The following is a 21,178-nucleotide window of genomic DNA, read 5'->3' on the forward strand; positions in this document are numbered from 1 at the left end:
CCGAAGTCCATTCTGAAAAGTGTTCTGCCTTCTCTTTCACATTGATTTTATTAGCTGGCCTAAAAGACAATTTTTGCCAAATTAAATGTTTTAATGTGTTCTTTTTTTGAATGTTTCCTACTCAAATGTATTCATACAACACAACTCAAAACACAATACTTTTTAAAAAATTATTAGTTGTTACATTTTAAAGAGACTAAAGTCAACTTATTGCTGAAAACACACAAAAAGGACAAATTGGTTGAAATTTTCATGAGAATGGAAAATGTTTAATAAACTCAGAATGGTGGGCTTATTAAACTATAGTGTTATTTACAGCCATAATTCATCAACCACAAACACAATAATGTGTTTGCATGGCATGCTACAACAGAAGCTTTATTCAGTTCATTCAGAAAACATTGGCAAAATAAATTTCAGTTGCGAATTCACAGATACAAGCTTCAAAGTATAAAGTTGTATGTAACAAAAAATACAGGTAATATTTATAACAATAACTTACAGGTACAAACTAATGATAAACTACAATTTCACAAAAGACTGTAAACATTTTGCACGCTTGTCAGTCCTTTCTTTTAGGCAAAGTGCTCTTTTGATGACAAATAAATTAACAGATACACACTAGAGTGAACTATTTCCAGACAATACAAAAAATGTTCTGATTTGTTTTCTTCTTGTAAACATAAGTTTTACCAAAATTGAAGAATCAATAAAAGTGTCTTGCAGGCCAACTATGGATACATACCTGGGCAGCAAAGTGATGTTGGAAATGCTTTAGGTGTTAAATAAAAAATTAACAACAATATCTTTTCAATGGTATTTTATACATAATAAATGATGAATTTATATCCTTAATCAAGTATATCCCTGAAAAAAGAATTAGGTATGACTTATTGGCAGTTGTGTCATTGAATGGGGTAACAAGGGCTGGAGTCCAAGAGCTGTTGGTGAATGAGCTACAAAATAGAAAGAAATTTGTGGATCAGTTTTGTAGGGTGAATAAAACTGATTTATAAACAAACAAAAACAATCCAAGGCAATGTTTTCATCACTCATTATAGCTGAGGGCACCAAGCTACACTCATTCCACTGACCTCAGCAGAAGCATTAACTTATTCAGCATAGTGAGAGTCCAGGAACAGTTTTACCCCCAAATCTTTATTTGGGGCCACAAGATTTTGTCACTTTAATGTCCTCCATCCATACCCCATTCACTGCACTTCACCCTGAAGCTAGAAAGACATGGGTTCCTCTTCAGAGATGCTGCTAGCTTTCTCATGAAGGTGTTTGTATAGGATGATCTTCCCCAAGTTTCTTTCATTAATGTTTAATTACCTCCTCCCTAGGCATACATCAAAACACACTGGACTCAGGCAACACTACTGTCTTTCATGTGAACACACACAATTTTAATGCTAGTATAAGTAAATGGCAACAATGGTACAGGCTCTGATTTTTTTATTTAACCAAAACTTAAAATGAAGTTTCTGCTTTCAGCAAGGGCTATGTTGCTTCAAATCAAACCTTTCTCTGAGACCAACTAGGAAATCTGGACAAAATTTTAAAAATCTGTTTGAAGGCATCTGAAAGACACTTAAGGAGTGAAGACTTACAAAGTCCCAGAGTGGAGGGAAAGAAAATGAGGATGCTTTTCCTTCCACAAGGATAGTACAATTTAAAACAAAACAAATGCCTGATAGGCCGAGAAGTTTAGCAGAGCATTCAGAAGTTAGACTTTGGCAGAGTGGTAAGAAACAAAAATTAAAGACCAGGGCCCACTGAAGAGGAGAAGCCCTAGTTAAAAACAACAACAGAAAACAAAATAAAACAAAACAAAACAGGGATACATTTGTGATTCCAAAGAGCTAACTCCAAGGAGTAGTAAAACAAAAATATACCAGCCCTCCTAAGGATTTGTGCCTGATTGGATTAAGTTGATTTCACCCTATCCTGACTATCTGGGGGGTAAAACTAATCTTCTCTAGTGGAAGATATTATCTAAAGCCTCAAATTATCTTTAGTTACTCATACCCAACATCTGAAATGCAATAACAATTAAGAAGACAAATAACTAGACATGACTTGAAAGAAAATAAAGAGGAAAATAAAGAAAACAGAATAGACCCACCAAAGATCCAGATATTTGAATTATCAGACATGAACTTTAATTTAAATAAGGATAAAGTGACAAAATGGATGACTTCAGCATACAAATGGAAATCTTAAAACTGAAAAACAAAATAAATGAAATTAAGAAGTCAGTGGAAGATTTTTTTTTTTTACAGGATATTAGATAGAGAGAGTATTAGTGAAATAGAAAAATAGTTCAGAAGAAAACATGAAAATTTTTTCATAGGAGCAAAAACAATATTTGAGGAGACAAAAGCTGAGAATTTTCCATAATGAAAGACATCAAACTACATATTCAAGAAGCACACCTGGGCACAGTATGATAAAACTTTTTCAAGACAAACACAAAGAAAAAAGTTGAGGAAAAAAGACATTTATTTTCAAAAGGAGCAACAGGGAAAACAGCTGACTTTACCAATAAATGGAGCCAGGTTAATTAGCTATCCATATGCAAAACAAACAATGAAAATCAGAAGACAAGGTAATCATATCTTCAAAGTGCTGAAAGAAAATACCAACCCAGATTTCTACATATAAAGAAAATACCACTTACAACTGAATCAAAAGAAATACTTAGAGACAAACTTAACAGAAGATGTGCAAGATTACTAAACAGAAAACTCTAAATCATAAGAGATTACTCAAAGACGATCTAAATAAATGGAAAGACTTATTAAACTTCATAGTATGGAAGACAATACTGTTAAGATGGCAGTTACTAAAACTGATCAATATATTTGCTATAATAGATTGTATCAAAATCTTAATTGTTTTCCCTTTTGGGGTGGAAATTGACAAGTAGGTAAATTTTATGAAAATATAAAGGGCCAAGAATGGGCAATACAAACTTGAATAACAATGAAATAGAAAGAAACTTATTATCAGATATTAAGAACTATAGACCCAGCATGATTAGAATGATTAGGTAGCAACAAAAAAATAGACTAACAAAAAAGAACAGAAAGTACAGAAAGTGACACAATATATGGACATTTGATTTATGGCAAATGTGTCTCTATAGAGAAACTGGATATTTTCTATTTTCATCAACATAACAGAAAAGCTTCACTTTCTATCTCACACCACACACAAAATTCAATTCCAAATGAATTTGAATTTACATCAAAGGTAAAACAAAGTTTCTAGATGATATCATAGAAGATATATCTTCATTATCTTTGAGTATAAACAATTTCTTGCACATGTCACCAAAAAAAGCACGGCTCATGCAGGAAAAATGATGAAATAAACTACATTAAAATTAGGAAGTTGTGCTCAATGAAACATTCCATTAAGAGAATAGAGAAAGCCAAGCTACTGAGTAGGAGAAAATATTCTAAGCACATACAGTTATCAAAAAGCTTTATATGCAGATTACACCAAGAACTAAAGCAAATCAATTTAAATAAATAATAAAGACAAGCCAGTAGGCCAACAGACAAAAGACTTGTACAGCTCTTCACAAAAGAGAATATACAAATGCCTGATGAAAAAATGCTCAGTCATCAGGTAAAGGCAAATTAAAATAAGATTGCACTACACAATCATCAAATCTGCTAACATCAGGAAGTTACACCATACCAAGTGTTGGTGAGGATGTGAAGCACCTTGAACCTTGCGCTGGTCAAGGTGTAAACTGGTTCAACCACTATGAAAAACTGTTTGTCAGAATGACTAAAGTTTAGCATATGTGTAGCCAACGACCTTACGTCCCACTCCCAGGTACATATCTAGTAGAAATGTGAATTAATGAGCACAAAAAGCATGTACAATAAAGTCCATAGTAGCATATTCACAAAAGCACAAACTGGAAAAAAAAACAAGTATCTATCAACCAGGAAATGGACAAATTGTGGTATATTCCTACAGTGGATTTCTATATAACAATGAAAACAAATAACTGATTCTCACAATAATATACGTGAATCTCACAATGTAATTGAAAGAAGTGAGACACATAATACATTCTGTATGGTTCAAAAAGAGCAAAACTAAAGGGTGGTTTTAGAAATCAGTGCTATGTTACTCTGGGAGAAAAGGATAATAATTGGACGGAGACATAAGAGAGGCTTCTGAAATGCTAATTATATCTGCTACTTTGGGCAGTATCTATATGGATACATTCATTTTATTAATTCATCAAGCTGTATAGTTATGTATGCACCCTTCTAAATGTATGATTTGCTTCAATAAAAAACAATTATTTAACAAAACTTATTAAACTCCCATCTAAATATCTGAGTGTGAACACTTGCTCTGATCACAGAAAATAAAGTATTTAAATATTTACTGGTAAAAACAAACAAAAAAATCTCTAAGTAAAGATCAAGCATTGAGTCATTATTAATATTTGCATCTTAGCTGCAAAGTGAGTATTAAACTTCTTTCTTAAAATGTAATCACAGAAATAAAAATGTTTGGATAATTTTGTCTCTATTGCACCCCCCACATTATTTTTAGCTACCACTGAGGTAATATTTCAAAATACGAATTGCATCAATTATCTAATATTGGAAGTTACCAGTTGTTGACTGCTTGGGAGACAGCTGTTAAATGTTGGGATACCTACCATCCATATAACTATGCAGCGCAGTTAACATCGTTCCATCTTGGGGCACGTAGGCAGAATAAGCCATTTCTTCTAACATGGGTGGAGACAGCCTGGAGGGTGGGACTGCTGTAACTGGGGTGGAGGAGGAGTGATTAGGACTGACATGTTTCTTGTGGCGTGCTCTACAATTCTGAAACCACACCTGGGAGAAAAGCAACAGAAGTAGGTAGGTTACACACCAGCTTCTGAGCACATTATCAACCCAGTTAAAAAATGAATGCAACCTCAATCACACTACCACACAAGCATAGCATAAATGTAAATCAGCTTTTATAAAAATTCTATAGACAGAAAAGAAACATTTTAGTCCAAATAACAGTGGTCATTTTTCTTGCTCAGTTGATAGCTCTCTGGTGATTTACCTAAAAGCCAATTCTATTTAAGTAGGAAAGGGGACCAATTGCTTAAGTGATTTTGGTTTGTTGAATTTGAGCTGGTCAGACATTAAAGTTACCTCTTGAATGCAATTATTAAACTCTATTAGATTTGGCTGGGTACTGTGGCTCATGTCTGTAATTCCAGCACTTTGGGAGGCTGAGGCAGGCAGATCACCTGAGGTGAGGGGTTCAATACCAGCCTGGCCAACATGGTGAAACCCCATCTCTACTAAAAATACAAAAACTAGCTGGCCGTGGTGGTTGGCACCTGTAATCCTAGCTACTCATGAGGCTGAGGTAGGAGACTCACTTGAGCCCGAGATGTGGAGGTTGGAGGTTGCAGTGAGCCGAGATCGCACCACTGCACTCCAGACTGGGCAACACAGCGAGACTCTATCTCAAAAAAAAAGAAAAAAAAAAAAGAAAGAAAAAAAAAAGCCAAAACAAAAAACCCCCCAAACTCTATTATATTTATTTTTAAAAAAATAAAAATAAAATCCAATTCTATACTAAAACAGCATCTTCCCCAGAAAAGGTGGGGAAGGGCCCTCAAGAATTCTAGAGAAATCTCCTTGGTTTTACTACTGGCATTTAGGACAAAAAGAAAAGCAGAAAAAGGTCTTTTAATCAGAACTTTAAAAAAAGACTACTAAATGTATTCTTAGGCACCTGCTGGACTTATTTCAAATCCTTGTTCAAATGACTAAAATCCCTACTGAGAACTTAAAGCTTTCTACAAACCTCTTGATTCAGTTATTCCAGTCAGATTTTAACCTGCTGAGTTCAATTTCTCTTAGTGAATACATAGGCTATTCCCTAAGAAGCATGTTAAGTCAGGTCTATAATAAGAAAAAACTCATAATATTTAAGTAGAATTAAATACAAACACATCCACTGGTGAGAGTTCACAAAATGTAAAGTGCTAACCACCCTGCTGTCCACTCTGCTGCAGAAATAAAAGAAGCAAATTCAGGGCAAGTGGAGCTTTACATGCAGGTCAGGGCAAGTAAGTCTAGGCTGCCCAGAAGGCTTCCAGTAGCTAATATGCCTATGTTTGAATTCCCTGCCAGGTGATAAAACTTGACCACATAGAGTGTTACTTCATTAAAATACTGTATCACTTATTTTCCATCACTTCAAACAACTCTGTCATGAGAGGAAAGAGAGGTGAAGGGATAAAAACTTAGCATGAGAACATTTTGGGATCAGGGGATATGAAGCCAGGAAAACATCAGGGGCATAAGTCTGTTCAAGGTTAGTGGTAGGGCCTTGATGGCACAAGGCAATCAGGGCTGATTAATGTGGAATAAAAGGAAGCTGCAAAGAATTTATAAGAAAAAGCTGGCCTTACTTCAGAGCTACACCCTGCTCCTGGCATTGAAATATAGAAGGCTGGCAAAGTATACTCTCAAGAGTAATTAAAACTAAAAGAATAAAAAATAATAATCTAGTGAGGTACATAGCCTTGAGCAGGAGGCTGAAAAGTAGCACCTAAGGAATGTTTCTGGGACAAGACTTAGGCATGTATCAAGGAAGATGAGTGGGAAGTCACAGCCTCCTCCACATCCCTGTTCTCTGAAGTGTTAGTGAGACTCAGAGATACCTATAGACCACACCCCAAATCTCCACAGTTCTGCCCACAGGCTCTGGAACAATACATGTCACTACTAACACTAATCTGACCTAAATAAGATGACATTACTCAAACATTCTCCAATGTGTAAGGGGGAACCTCTGCCACCTGCCTTTTTCCCTTATGGGACCCCAGAAGACACATATGCCAGAGGACTACATATAACCTAAAACATGTTGCATTATGATTCCCAGAGCTTCTTCAAAGTATCTTTTTGTCTCCAATAAATTATTTTTATTTATTTATTTATTTTTGAGACGGAGTCTCGCTCTGTCGCCCAGGCTGGAGTGCAGTGGCCGGATCTCAGCTCACTGCAAGCTCCGCCTCCCAGGTTTACCCCATTCTCCTGCCTCAGCCTCCGGAGTAGCTGGGACTACAGGCGCCCACCACCTCGCCCAGCTAGGTTTTTGTATTTTTTTAGTAGAGATGGGGTTTCACAGTGTTAGCCAGGATGGTCTCGATCTCCTGACCTCGTGATCCACCCGTCTCGGCCTCCCAAAGTGCTGGGATTACAGGCTTGAGCCACCGCGCCCAGCCGTCTCCAATAAATTATATATTGAATGGAACCTACACAGTTGTAAAACAAAAGAAACATCATCTTTTGATTGAAAAAAAATCCTCAAACTTTGTAAATAAGCATGAAGAAGGTATAACAGAAACAGCAGAATAACTATCTTAATACTGATTAAGCAGCTTCTTGGAAAGATCATCCAGAGGTAATCAAGCAGAGGGAGGTTTGCAAACACAATGTCATATAACTGGTAGACCAAAATATAGTTTAAGATTCCAGAAAATTCCTTCTGGCATGAATGCTACCCAGCTTCAGAATCAAATACAAGTCCTTTTGACTCTCCTCACTGACAAAATTTCCTCCTTCTGCTTTGCAAACATCCAACAAGAGTTACAATTTTCTAAGTAACTACTTTAAAATTTTTGAGTTCTAAATCATAAACTAAGCTAAAATCAGGCCATGTAGATATAATGGAAAACAAAATACTAATGCACAAAATGAAACCTTTAGAAAGCCCAGACAAAAAGCCAAATATAATAATTTTGTATATGACAAAGATGAGATTTTATTTTATTGGGAAAGCATGGTTCACTGATTTAGGGAAAACTAATAGTTTATCATTTGAAAGAGAGAAAAAAAAATAGGTAAAACCCTATCTCCCATGGAACCAAGCCAGATAAATGAAAGTTTAGGTGTAAATAATTGAAACAATAAAAGTTTAAGAAAACAAAAAGCAACACCGAAATACTCTCTAGACAGGGAAGCATAAGAAACACCAAAACTAGACCAGAAGCGGTGGCTCACACCTGCAGTCCCAGCACTTTGGGAAGCTGAGGTGGTAGATCATGAGTTCAGGAGTTCAAGACCAGAATGGCCAACATGGTGAAACTCCATCTCTACTAAAAATACAAAAATTAGCCAGGCATGGGCGTGAGCGCCTGTAGTCCCAGCTGCTCGGGAGGCCGAGGCAGGAGAATTGCTTGAGCCCAGGAGGCGGAGGTTGCAATGAGCTGAGACTGCATCACTGCACTCCTGCCTGGGCAACAGAGCAAGACTCCATCTCAAAAAACAAAACAAAAAGGCCAGGAGTGATGGCTCACGCCTGTAATCTCAGCACTTTGGGAAGCTGAGGAGGGTGGATCATGAGGTCAGGAGTGGAGACCAGCCTGGCCAATCTGGTGAAATGCCATCTCTATTAAAAAATGCAAAAATTAGCTGGGCGTGGTAGCACGCGCCTGTAGTCCCAGCTACTCAGGAGGCGGAGGCAGGAGAATTGCTTGAACCTGGGAAGCGGAGGTTGCAGTGAGACGAGATCCTGCCTGAGTGACAGAGTGAAACTCCATCTCAAAAAAAAAAAAAAAAGAAAGAAAGAAAGGCCAAAACTATCAAAAGACTGTGAGATTTAAACACATAGAAACATAAATGTTCTGTGTGGAAAAAATAAAAAGGAAATTGATGAACCGTGAAAGGTTAACATGACAGATAGGATTAATAAATATCAGTAAGATATAGAGAAAATAACCCAACAGAAAAGTGAGCAAAAAATATACGGTCTTAAAAATTCAAAAAATATGTTTAAGCTCATTGATAATATAAGAAACAGAAATAAAATCAATGAGATTTTCTTTTCTAACTATTAAATTGTAAAGGATGTAAAAGAATAACAGTATTCATTATTCTTGTGAGTTGGGGAAAAGGAACTCTTGTATGTAGCTCCTGGCAGAATAAAGTTGTATGAACTTCCTGGAAGGCAAAGAAATTTCATGTTTGTATAAAGGCCCTATGCATGTTTTATCTTTGAACTCAACAACCTCACTTCCAGAAATTTATCCTAAGGAAACTATTGAACAAGCATGCAAGGTAGATATACAATGTTACTCATGGCAGCATTTTATAATAGTGAAAAATTGGAAATTAAATAAATTGTACTATGCTCAATATATGTTGCAATAAATATGATGTTAATCTTAATATGGAAGGATCTTCCCAGTACACTGATTGGAAGAAATAGCAATATTTTACTCTGTCTCTACATAACATAAAAGTCATAATTCACTTATCTGAAAGAGTATGTGAACAGTGATTATATCTGGATGCAGTGTGTGGGGGAAAAAAAATCATTCATCTTTATTCTTTGACTTCAGTATAATAACACTCTGCTTTATTACAAATGTCTTACTAAGCATATTTGTAACTAGGAAATGTGAAACTCTCCATGTACCAGACCACTGTTTCCCCCTAATCTTTGGGCGATCTAGTTTGCATATTAGAATTAGAAGAAGTCTAGTAATAAAAACTCTTTTTTCTTACCTTTCCAAAATATTGTGCCCAATGCTAGGAAGGAGGCTGAGGGAAAGTATGATTACCATTTGAGATCACAGTAATTCTTAAAAAATACTCTGAAGAGCTACAACATATAGTAAGCCTATGTACAGATACAAATAATATACACATAAGCATGCTAGTACTCTTTCCTTTGGAATCATATCAAAAATATTTAATGTTCAACCTTAACATATTGAAAGCCAACATTCAAAACATATTCTCCAAATGGTATGGCATAGGACAATGTTAACTTGCTCATAGTACTAGTAACCTAAATACCTGGAAATTACATGACAGATGTCTGCCTGTGTTCCTTAGTCCTTCAAATATGAAAAGCTCTAAGAAAACTCTCCTTCTTTGCTTTCAACTTCAAAATGGTATAAAACATAACAGTCATGCATCCAACTTACTTGAAGTTATCATTGTTATGAATATACAGAGTCTTAAATTAGAAGGAACTTTTAGCCCATGGAGTCTGAACTACCTCCCAAAGAAAACTGTACTCCCAGGCACAGGAAACTCACTATCTTCCTTCGTAGTTGGTGCCATTTGTGTAGCCTTGCAATAATGAGAAAGTTCATTGTGAGTGAACACCAGTGCCTTTTTCTACATTCCATTGCAGGGAAGCCTTTCACAAATATTTAAAGACACCTACTCTGGATATTACTCTTTCCCTTACCATCTCCTGGCCTTATTTCCAGATAAAAATCCCTGCTGCCTTTAATATTACGGAATAATGTAAATCTTTCACAACCCTGGTAGCCTTTAAGGTAGTATGTTTTTCAGATTGCTTATTAGTCCCTTCTTAAAATTTGGCACTCTGAAATAAGCACAATAATCTGGATATCTGAAAACTGCTGAAGTGGTAGAACTTGTCTCCTAAGACAGCCTCATCACACTGCAGTCAATTAAAACACTGGGAACCCTAGGTCTTTAGAGAAGCTACAGTACCATCAGGTCTTTTCCATCTGCTTCTTTGTACAGATGATTTGTTAATCATGAAACATTTTAGACTTACGGAAGAATAAGTACCTGTGTATCAACCACCCAAATTAAGAAACAAAATATAATATGTGCAATGAAGACATTCACCTTTCCCCTCCCTGAGTTTCCTCTTGCCTTTTATGGTTACTTGCTTTCATTCCTTAAATTTTTTGAACTTCCAGTGTTATTTAAAATTATTTTCTGGCTGGGCACAGTGACTCAAACCTGTAATCCCCTCACTTTGGAAGGCTGAGGCAGGAGGATCACAAGGTCAAGAGTTTGAGAACAGCCTGGCCAACATAGTGAAACCCCGTCTCTACTAAAAATACAAAAATTAGGCGGGCATGGTGGCATGCACCTGTAATCCCAGCTACTCAGGAGGCTGAGGCAGAATTGCTTGAACCTGGGAGGCGGAGATTGCAGTGAGCCGAGATCATGCCACTGCACTCCAGCCTGGGTGACAGAGACTCTTTGTCTTGGAAAAAATAAAATAAAATGAAATAAAATAAAATTATTTTCCATTTCCCTGGTCTCTCTGATAATCTTGACACAGCTGGCCATCTCGTTCTTGAATTCACCCCACTTCTTCAGCTTCCATGCTGTTTCTCCACCTGACTCTTTCCTCAACTCTGGCTGTTACTACATCCCATTTAAACAGAACCTCTTACCCTGCTCTCTAAAACCCACTCTTCACCTTTTATACCCCATGATCTCTTTCTAAAGGATCTTATCCAATTTCATGGCATTAGATCTCTTTGCTTGAGTCCTGTTCATTCTTTCAAATACCTGTTTACATGCTTAACTGTCACCATCACTGCATAATTAGCACAGGTAAAAGGGTTCAACTTCCAATCCAGCTTTCTTTTGACTTTCACATTCCTGTCAATGGCACCATTCCCAAGATTACTTTGACTTCAAATTTATAAGTCACTGACTTTTTTGAGAGAGGATCTTACTCCATCGCCAAGGCTGGAGTGCAGTGGTGCTATCATGACTGACTGCAGCTTCAACCTCCTGGACTTATGTGACCCTCCCTCCTCAACTTCCAGAGTAACTGGGACTGCAGGTACACACCAGTATGCCTGGCTGGTTTTTTTTTGTTTTGCTTTGTTTTGTTTTTCCTGTAGAGACAGGATTTCACCACCTTGCCCAGACTGGTATCAAACTCCTGTACTAAAGTGACATATTTGCCTTGACCTCCCAAAATGCTGGGATTACAGGTGTGAGCAACTGAGCCTGGCCGAGTCATTGACTCTTAGACACCTCTCTGCTACCCCATTACAGTTACCAAATCTTTCTTGTCTTTCTAGCATCCATCAACTGCCATCAGTGTTCAGTCAATAAAATGTTTCTCAGCTGGGCATGGTGGCTCATTACCAATAATTCCAGCACTTTGGGAGGCCAAGGGAGGAGGATTGCTTGAGTCCAGGAATTTGAGACCAGCCTGGGCAACATGGTGAGACTCTGTCTCTACAAAAATTTAAAAATTAGCCAGGCGTGCTGGTGTGCACTTGTTGTCCCAGTTTTATTTGGGAGGCTCAGGTGGGAGGATCACCTGATCTCAGGAGGTCGCTGCAGTGAGCTGTGATTGCACCACTGCACTCCAGCCTAGGCCAAGCACGACCCTGTTTCAAAAAGTTTCCCAAATGAATTCTACCCCAGTTAAGTGTCTCTTCAGAAACAAACAAAAAAGCAAATGACAACAACAAAACCACACTACTTTGCTGGGCATTCCAGCATTCCAACTAACCTGCCTACCTCTATCTAGTCTCTCCGACTAGATAGAACTCCAGTTATTCCCATGTGCTGTGACTAGCCCTTTCTTCCTAAAATCTCATATCATGGCATTTACCTGCTCCGAAGAGAACTCTGCATTCGCAGGCCTCTCCAACTTGAACTCCAACAATTTCATTTCCCACTATTTCCAAACATAAATTCTATATTCAAAAAAAAACTTGCATGAATTCATCACTTTCCAGCTTTATTCACACCAGCTCCTCTCCCTGGATCTTTGACAGAGGCCATCAGCAGCCATCACACACACAATCACAGAAAAAGTAGGAAAAACACCGACCTTAGAGCAAGATTTATCTTGGAACCTTTTTAGCCTGAGGATCTTAGGGTTGCTGTGAGCACTGAATGAAGTAAGATGCACAAAGACTCATTTGACAAATGGTAGCCTAGCCCAAGCAGGATAATCATTACATTTTAAAAAATTGATTTAGAATGTGAAGAGACTTAAAACAAGAGAGTAATGTTTTCACACTTCTTCACACACACAAAAACCCCAATGCATACTTATAAATACCCAGAATTAGAACTTTTTGTTTCTCTTGATTGACCTTTAAGTTAATCACCTATGGCCAGGTACAGTGGCTCATCCTGTAATCCCATTACTTTGGGAGGCCGAGGTGGAAGAATCACTTAAGCTCAAGAGTTCGAGATCAGTCTGGGCAACATAGGGAGACCCGATATCTATTTTTAAAAACCTTAAAAAAAAAAAAAAAAGTAATCACCTGTATCACACGTCTGCTCAAGCCTGTCCTTTCTGCCAATTTCTGGAGTGTCTGTGCATCTGGGTTGTTGTCCTGAGCAAACTGTGCTTGCATAACCTGTTGTTTAAAACATGTATGTAGTAAATAGCTAAAAACAAGCAGCTCGATCTTCTTCCTGCATTTTTATCATAAGAGATAAGACATGCACAAGAACATGGGATACTTTCATTACTTGAAAATCAGTATGGGGAAATATGTGTAAGTGAAAACGAATGCATATTTTGTAAATTTATACACAAGTTGCTATGCTGAGAACTTTAAAAAAATCTATTTCAACATAAAACTCTCTCAACTATGCTGTTAAAAATAAGCTCACCTTTCCTTTCCTTCCAATCTTATAACTCACAAATCAAATAGCAGGAGTTTCATTTATTGTTTTCTCCATTTTGTTAAAAATTGTCAACATTTGAAAACTTAATACAAAAATCATATCACATTTGTCTCCAACCTTTCCTGAGCTAAAGAGGTTCAGAGCCCCTAATACCTAATAGTATACACATCAACAGAAGGATTCCACTTAATTGTAATGATCCCATCATGGTTTTGAGCACTAGCTCTATGGAGGGAAAAAAAAAAAAAAAAAAAAGTGTCTAAAAAGAGACACTCACCAGAGTCCACTGAATAAGAATTTACCAGGGTCTAAACATGTATATATTTTAAAAGCTTACAGGTGATTCTGATGTGAGCTTTTGGATTGAAACCACCATGCCAAGTGCTAAGAGATAGTGAAACATGAAACAAAACTCTTTGGTTTTAATTTCCTGGCAGAAAGATGCCGACATGCCAATAAATACCTATAATAAAAGATAAAGGGAGACGAGTAGAGGGGGAGAGAGTGCCAGAATAAAAGCATAAGTCAAAAACTTTGAATTCTTTCAGAAAAGAGAATCATTATGAGAATTAAGTGAGATACTTGAATTCTATTACTAAAAGTCAGTCAACTGAGGGAAGCATTACAAAATGTAAAAAATGTATTATTATGAAGAATGAGAGAGAGGAGTTTGGCACCCCGTGTGACTGTGCTTGTCTACAGGCATAGGATGTGGGTAACCAATCTATCTAAAGACCTCAAGCACTGCTGGCTTCTACTCTTTTCAGCAGGCAAAATTAATTGCATTCTCCACTATGCTCCTTGTATAATGCTATCTTCTGCCACTACACTTGTCACAGGGTAGCTAAATAATTTCTTTTCAAGTCTATCTCCATAGTAGAAAGTGAGTTCCTTGAGATCAAGGGGAATGTCTTTTTCTTCATATCCCTAGGAGTTAAATTCCCTTTCTGTCAGGGAGTATGTTAAGAGTTTGTGACAGAGTAAAACTTGACAATGTAAGGAAAATCTGAAGACGGTGTAGAAAAAAAAAAAGACCAATATTGTTCTGGGAAACCTTCTGAGGTTTACAAATTTACCCTTCTAGAATTAAGTATTCTTGGCTTCCTATCTAGCTACATTGTATCTACAGACTCACTGTAAACAGAACATGGATTTTTTGCTTTTACAAAAGGGCAGAATTGGTTTAAAAGTTTATTCTTGCTCAGTTCACTTTATTCTTTCATTCCTACTCCAAATGTGTTACTTTGTATCTTCCTGTGAAAATAGGGTTGTGTTTCTATGCAGTTGGACATGTAATAACCCCAAATAGAAACAGAATGAGCAAATTATGTCTTTGTTTTTTAATTTTTTAAATAGAAAAAAGTTGAACAGACTTGGGGATTTGTTTGTAAGGTCATTATTAATAATTTACAAAACAGAAACTTCATGCTTTTCATAAATGCATTTTTAAAGTCACAAATTTGACAATGCAACCAAATTATATTTAATGAAGTAATTTCTCATTAAAGAGTAAAGCAAAACAACTCTGATCATTTAGAATTGAAATATCCGAAGGGAAAAGTAAGATGAGTTGATTGTTCTTCCTTTCAATAGTATCAATAATTAGTCACACACACACAAAAAGAAAAAAGAGATACTTTGAATTTCTACTTAGTTTCACTATTCTCTAGGCACTAATGTTGATGAAAACTACTTTACTCCTTTTCCAAGTTCTTCTAACATGGACAAGGAGTGAGCCTCTGTAGACACTCATCATTTTTAGGCCAGGGGATCTACTGGAAAAGTCAGGAGGCTACATAGCAGCAACTCAATCTGAAAACAGACGAAAGCAGGAGCTAACCTTGGCATGTTTAATATTAATAATCATTAAGTAAGTGCTTCTACCTAGAATAAGCAAGCCATAATATTAGCAGGAAATCCTTAAACATCATTTCTACAAATGGGACAGTATTTGAAATCCATTTGCCAATACATCCTCTGAGTCTTAAACTATTTTTTCTCCCCATAAATTTCTAAAGAATAATTTTGGGAAATTCTCTTATTTATCCCTTCCATTTTAACTCTCCTCTGTCCTCTGTCCAAAGCAGGCACTGACTAGATAGTCTTGACTTACTCACTGGTTACATGTAATATTTCATTATCTTGCCAAATTCAAGCTCTACTTGAAAATATTCAGCATTCCTAAAGGTAGGACAGTTTGATAATAAGGATACCGATTTATTAGAGGGTCTGGCTAAAATAAACGATTCAAGTGTTCTTCATTTAAAATATCTATGATTCAAGATTTTTTAAAATATCTATTTCAGATTCCTAAATTACAAAGGACCACTTTAGGACAAAGATTGTATCTCATTTGTTTCCCCCACCCCTTCCATAAGATAAATGCTAATACATATTGAATAAGAATATACTTTGAAAGCATATTACCTATATGCTTTCATAGGTAATCTGAAAATGGTAATATGCTTTCATTTTTAAAACCTATAATTCTGATATACAATTTTTAAAACTTATGATTCAGATCACATTTACCTACTATGATGCACGGCTTAAATATTTTACGCATGTTTAACCATAAGACTATCTACAAGATTCAAAATCTCACTCTTTTGCTTTAGCTGCTGCTTCTACTAAGTGGAGTTTTGATAAGACAGACTTCCACTCATGGCCTCCTGGAAGATCAAGCAAAATGAAGAGACCAGAGGTTTGAGGAGAAGGTTCCAAATCTCTTCTCTGCCATTCCCTTGGTGGTTTGCCTTGAGGAGTTCCTGCATTCTTGAATGAGGTTTGTTGTAAAAGTTAAGGGAGATAATGTAGATAAATGCCTGGTATAGGACTTGGCATAAAAGGACGTCCACAAATATTATTCCCATTTTATTTAATTAGTATTTATAATTATTTTCCCATAGAAAAGTGTCTACCTACAGTGGTTTCAAATTTTCACAATTATAACTTTAATAATAAATTATTATATCCAATAAAAGTTATCAACCTTGTTCATGGGAACAGACCATTGTAAAAATAGAATTATATTAGAGATTCTATTTTAACTAGCCACCTTTAGTGACTGAGTATTTTTCCAAGTCTCTCAGAAGTACTCTCATCTTCTGACTTAGGGCATTGTGTGATCTTCATTATAATCCAGTGAAGAACCCAGAAAGCAAGGCTCAAACAGAGATATTTCTTTCAATTGCCTTATCCTTCATTCATTACTTATTGATCATGTACTTTATGCCTAAATTAAGAAATCTAATTTATGCCTAAATTAAGAAATCTTAAACAATCATCCATTTGGAAAATTCTTCTGAATGAATCTAGATTTTAATGCTAGAGTGCTTCCCACTGCCATGTTCCCTTGGAATATGTGTGTCACGTCAAGGTTTCTTTCCTAAATCAATCTCAAAATAAAAATTATCTCTTGAAACACTTGTATCCATCTCAAATACTGGCAGGTCTTAGAATACTAAATGTGATTTTTGAAAAAGTTACTTTTATTCATTTGTTAACACTGCATAAATGTCCTTTAAAGTCTGAGCAAAGATGAATACTAGGTATAAGGCACCCAGCAGTGTGGTAGGTGTTCAACAAATGTTACTTTTCCTTAACATGTAACAAATGCCTCAGTCACATTAATCTTTTAGAAAATATGATTTCATTATCTGCAAAAATGCCAGAAGGAATCATTATATAGGTGTATAAAGCAAGGAGTAATTTAATTATTTTGAATTAGTATAAATCAAATTTATGACAATCATATTTAGGGCAACTAAGCTCAAAAAAATCCCACCCTTTTCAGGGGATACAACAAACCTTTAACATCAAATTATAGAAGTACTCCCTTACCACCTTTAAAAACATAAAGGAATCTGCTCAACTGTATTCAACCAGTAGTTTCCTGTTAACTTTAAGGCACACTCAATTATTTCCTACGCAAAAACCATACAATTGTGTTCATTAAATGACTCACTGCAGTTTGTTAAAAAGACTAACACATTAGTGTCCCATAGACTCACATGGGACATGTATATCTCTTCAGAGTCTCAAAATATTTTGTCTTCCATTGCAATTATGTGTAGAAATATAAATGTCTGGTTCAGAATGATGTAATCAGGAAGTCAAGACAAAATATTTCGTTTCCACTTTGATGTTGATACCAATAGACCCCAGGGAAACAATGCTTGAATGACTATTTCATATCATATTATGATGCCAGAAATACTGACAAACACTTTAAGGCAATAAGTACGTTTTCATATATTCACCAAGTTAGTTTTCATAAAACACATAGGCTAATTTTTTAGAAAATTTTTAGGCAGCATAGAGATTGCTTTTTGTTTTTTTTTTTTTGGTTGGGAGGGGCTCCAAAAATCAAAAATTCATTGTTAATGCTTACCTGAAGCTGATCTGCTGTAAAGCTGGTCCGAGCTCTTTTTGCTGGTTTTGGATGGTTAACATCTTGCTCTGTGAGGAGGGCACCTTCCACACTAATGCCATTACCTGCATTTAAAAAACATACTATATATGTTGGTAATTCAAACGGGTACACCCATCTTGCAATAACAGGTTTCTTATATCTCTTGGCTTTTTGTGTAACTGTATATGTTTTCTAGATGGCAAAACCCCTTAAGTTTTAAAACATACTACAGATATACTGTACAAAACATATTCCATTTAGAGGCTTGTATATTTAGTGAAAAGTTCAAAAAGTTAGAAGTACATATCTAAGGCCCAGCAAATACAGGACAACAACTATTTACAAAAAGAAAAGCAAAATCCTAATCCAAAGCTGCTGCCTGAGAATATGGCATAAAACTAATACATACACCATGGCTTTCCTTGTAAATAAACAAATAGAGACCATAATGAACAGTAGAGTACTTAATGAGTTTTACCACACTTCTACATTGTACAAAATAATGCATTAAGATTACCTTAGGAAAAGTTATTTTTATTCCTGTATTTACTGTCTCAACAGACTCAAAAGTATTTAAGTACATATTTACCATTTTCGACTTCTCTTTTTAAATTATCCAGCATGCAGTCATAATGCACTCTGCAGAGGACTTTCTCTTCCACCAAAGCGAACTCCTCTCCTGTGGAAAGTTGCCTTTTGCAGGAAAAGCAGGCAAAGCATGCCAAGTGATAGACATTCCCCTTGGCTCTCCGGACCCAGTCAGTAGAATGGATGTGTCTCCCACATCGAGAGCAGCGAGTTCCATACCTTCTACATTAAATAGAGGTGTGGAAGGTAAATATTTTAATGCCTGGTGAGATATTCATCAGTCAAATATTAAACCAGCACATTATGTTACCCCATTGAAATAACCTAAGTATTTAAATATTGTGAGAATGAAACAAGAATCAGTTATTCTTCTAAACGTCAGTATAGTAAGCAATCAAGATGAGACAGGCTCACAACTCAAACCTATTTATAAAAATAAGACCTTTTCTCTGTTCCTCTAAAAGAAGATGGAAGTTTTCTTTTAAAATGATTATTAAAATTCCTTTTGTTGTATCGAATATCAGTCCATTTACAAATTTAAAGAATCAAGATAAACACACACACTCTCCAGACTGAAAATCTAAAAGCACAAAAGTATGCTGAAGATATTTATACTGAAAAACTGAAGATATAATGACTTCTTAAAACCGAGTTAAGATGATTAAAAATGATTTAAATATCATTTTTAGGATGTTAAAATATGTAAATATTTAATGTTAGAATTATCAAAGAATGTACATAACAGAAATTCTTCACCCTGGTGGGTGAGAAAGGAAAAGTCAGAAATGTTTCCTTTGGTGAAAAAGCTATTGTATTGCTCACCATAGCAGGAAGGAAATATTTTCTAAATTTTCAGAGTCCTAACTGGACATTAAATGCAGGTCAATCTTAAAATACCAAAGTTATATGTAAATAGTTTTTTTCTTACAGCCTGAATGACTGGAAACTCTTTGTCATGTCTCCTATCACAATCACAGTCGTGGCCCTGCATGTCCAAATCACACTAGATTAGTCAATGTCTATTTATTGATAGATATATCTTTAAAGCTATTACCCTTGTTTTTTTAGTTACTCTGAAAAACAGAATTCTAAAGATAAATTTCACAATATAATACGACATGAAGCAAGGAGTTTAAAAATCCTAAATAACTAGACTTTCACTTGTCGAATCTTTCAAACGAAACCTTTCAAAGGGCTTTAAGTTACTACAAAAAATTAAGATTAGCCTATCCCAAGTGAATGAGGAAGCAAATTATTACTAATATTAAAGTAATGAAAAGTAAACCCGCTGAGAAATATGCCTTTTTGGTAATTATAAAATTCTGTGATTTTATAAAAGACTCTAGGTCTCATAAATTATTTTAAACTACCTAGCAATTTTTATTCAAATTAATCACTAAACTCTTTGAAATCATTTTTTGAAATGGAGTATAAACATAATTAGTATTACAACCTTTATTATATAGTATTAGTTTCCCCATCACAATGAACATTTTTTATTTAGAAAAGTAAATAAAGAAAATATGTTACAATTTTTAAAAGTCATTCTTGAGAAATATTTTAATTTCTAGACAGTTGTTCACACAGAATTATATCTTGGAAGAAACTTTACATTTAAACTATAGAGAGATCACACAGAGAAAATGTTATCTAATTTCAGATCTCATCTAAAATCTCATCTAATTTCAGAAACTGAAGATTGGACAAAATAAATAGTTTGAGGCAGAATTAGATTTGGTGTATTTATACAAGAATGGTCAATTCTTCTGAATACTATGGTTTATCACGGTGTCCAAACCCTTAGAATTGTATAGGTTTATAAGTAGGGATCATTCTATGGTAAACTGGTAAAAGCATAACAAAATCTTGATTTTTCTCCCCCATATTGATTTTATTTCATCTAACCATTCCCACCAAACAGGGGCTTCGTCATAAGTCATTTTGTTTTTCATACTTTTTACCTATGCACAGCAAAAAAGTTTCCCTGTTTGTAATGCCTCAAACTTTCACTCCCCAAAGTGAAAGTATTATTTAAAATTAACTTTTGTCTACTGAATTCCTAAAAAGGATAAACATGCTTATTTATACACATTATATCTCAAACATGAAAGCACCTTCATTTTGAAATTTCTTAAATATGAAAAACTGAGCTTCTTTAAATAAAACTGAATAAGAAAAAGCCTATTACAAAAGCCTCTTTGCATAATAATTTCTTCCAGTATCTACTAAGAAAAAGCTTCAGAGCATACCTGAAGTAATCAAGTTTGCAGAAAATGTCTTTGTCTTTAATATAACAGCTGGTATGCCTTCCTAGGGAGGTTCTGCAAACACTGCAGGAGAGACACCGGACATGCCAGCATAGGTCATTCACCTGTGATGGGAAGAGAAGCCACTGTAATACCATATTTAAGAAAAGTATTCATTGGTTTTGTGTATTCAGCAATTTTAAAAACTGGCCCCTTAATATACTAACACATGCTCTGAATGTTTTCATCCAAAAGGTGTCATTTTTATAAACATGTATCTGGATATATTATCTTTTAGACCTCAATCAAAAATTTATACTAATATGTGCCACATTTTGTGTTTATAATATTTTCTATTCCTTTGAAGAATTCAGGTTGCTTTTTCTTTCTTTCTTAAATGGAATCTTTATGAACACAGGGAATAATCTGGTTACTTTAAAGTCCTACATGCAGGTTTTTTTGTTATATTTTAC

At 35.4% G+C, this 21,178-nt stretch overlaps 1 protein-coding gene across 2 annotated transcripts in view; it reads right to left on the bottom strand.

The window, feature by feature from the left end:
- Positions 1 to 245: 245 nt before the first annotated feature.
- The window catches only part of LHX8 (LIM homeobox 8), a 30,967-nt gene continuing 10,034 nt past the window's right edge, over positions 246 to 21,178 (bottom strand). Inside the window, exons 4-9 of one of the 2 annotated variants that reach the window (XM_023207544.2) lie at positions 20,709 to 20,830; positions 18,461 to 18,681; positions 17,851 to 17,954; positions 13,088 to 13,183; positions 4,700 to 4,883; positions 246 to 956 (exon numbers count right to left, since the gene is read on the bottom strand). In XM_023207544.2, coding sequence (XP_023063312.1) covers positions 880 to 956; positions 4,700 to 4,883; positions 13,088 to 13,183; positions 17,851 to 17,954; positions 18,461 to 18,681; positions 20,709 to 20,830 — 804 coding nt within the window. In that variant the 3' untranslated portion in view covers positions 246 to 879. The remainder of the gene's footprint in view (positions 957 to 4,699; positions 4,884 to 13,087; positions 13,184 to 17,850; positions 17,955 to 18,460; positions 18,682 to 20,708; positions 20,831 to 21,178) is intronic. The other variant, XM_023207535.1, reaches the window with a different exon arrangement.

Source organism: Piliocolobus tephrosceles, chromosome 1 (assembly GCF_002776525.5).
Source record: "Piliocolobus tephrosceles isolate RC106 chromosome 1, ASM277652v3, whole genome shotgun sequence".
Lineage (NCBI taxonomy): Eukaryota > Metazoa > Chordata > Mammalia > Primates > Cercopithecidae > Piliocolobus > Piliocolobus tephrosceles.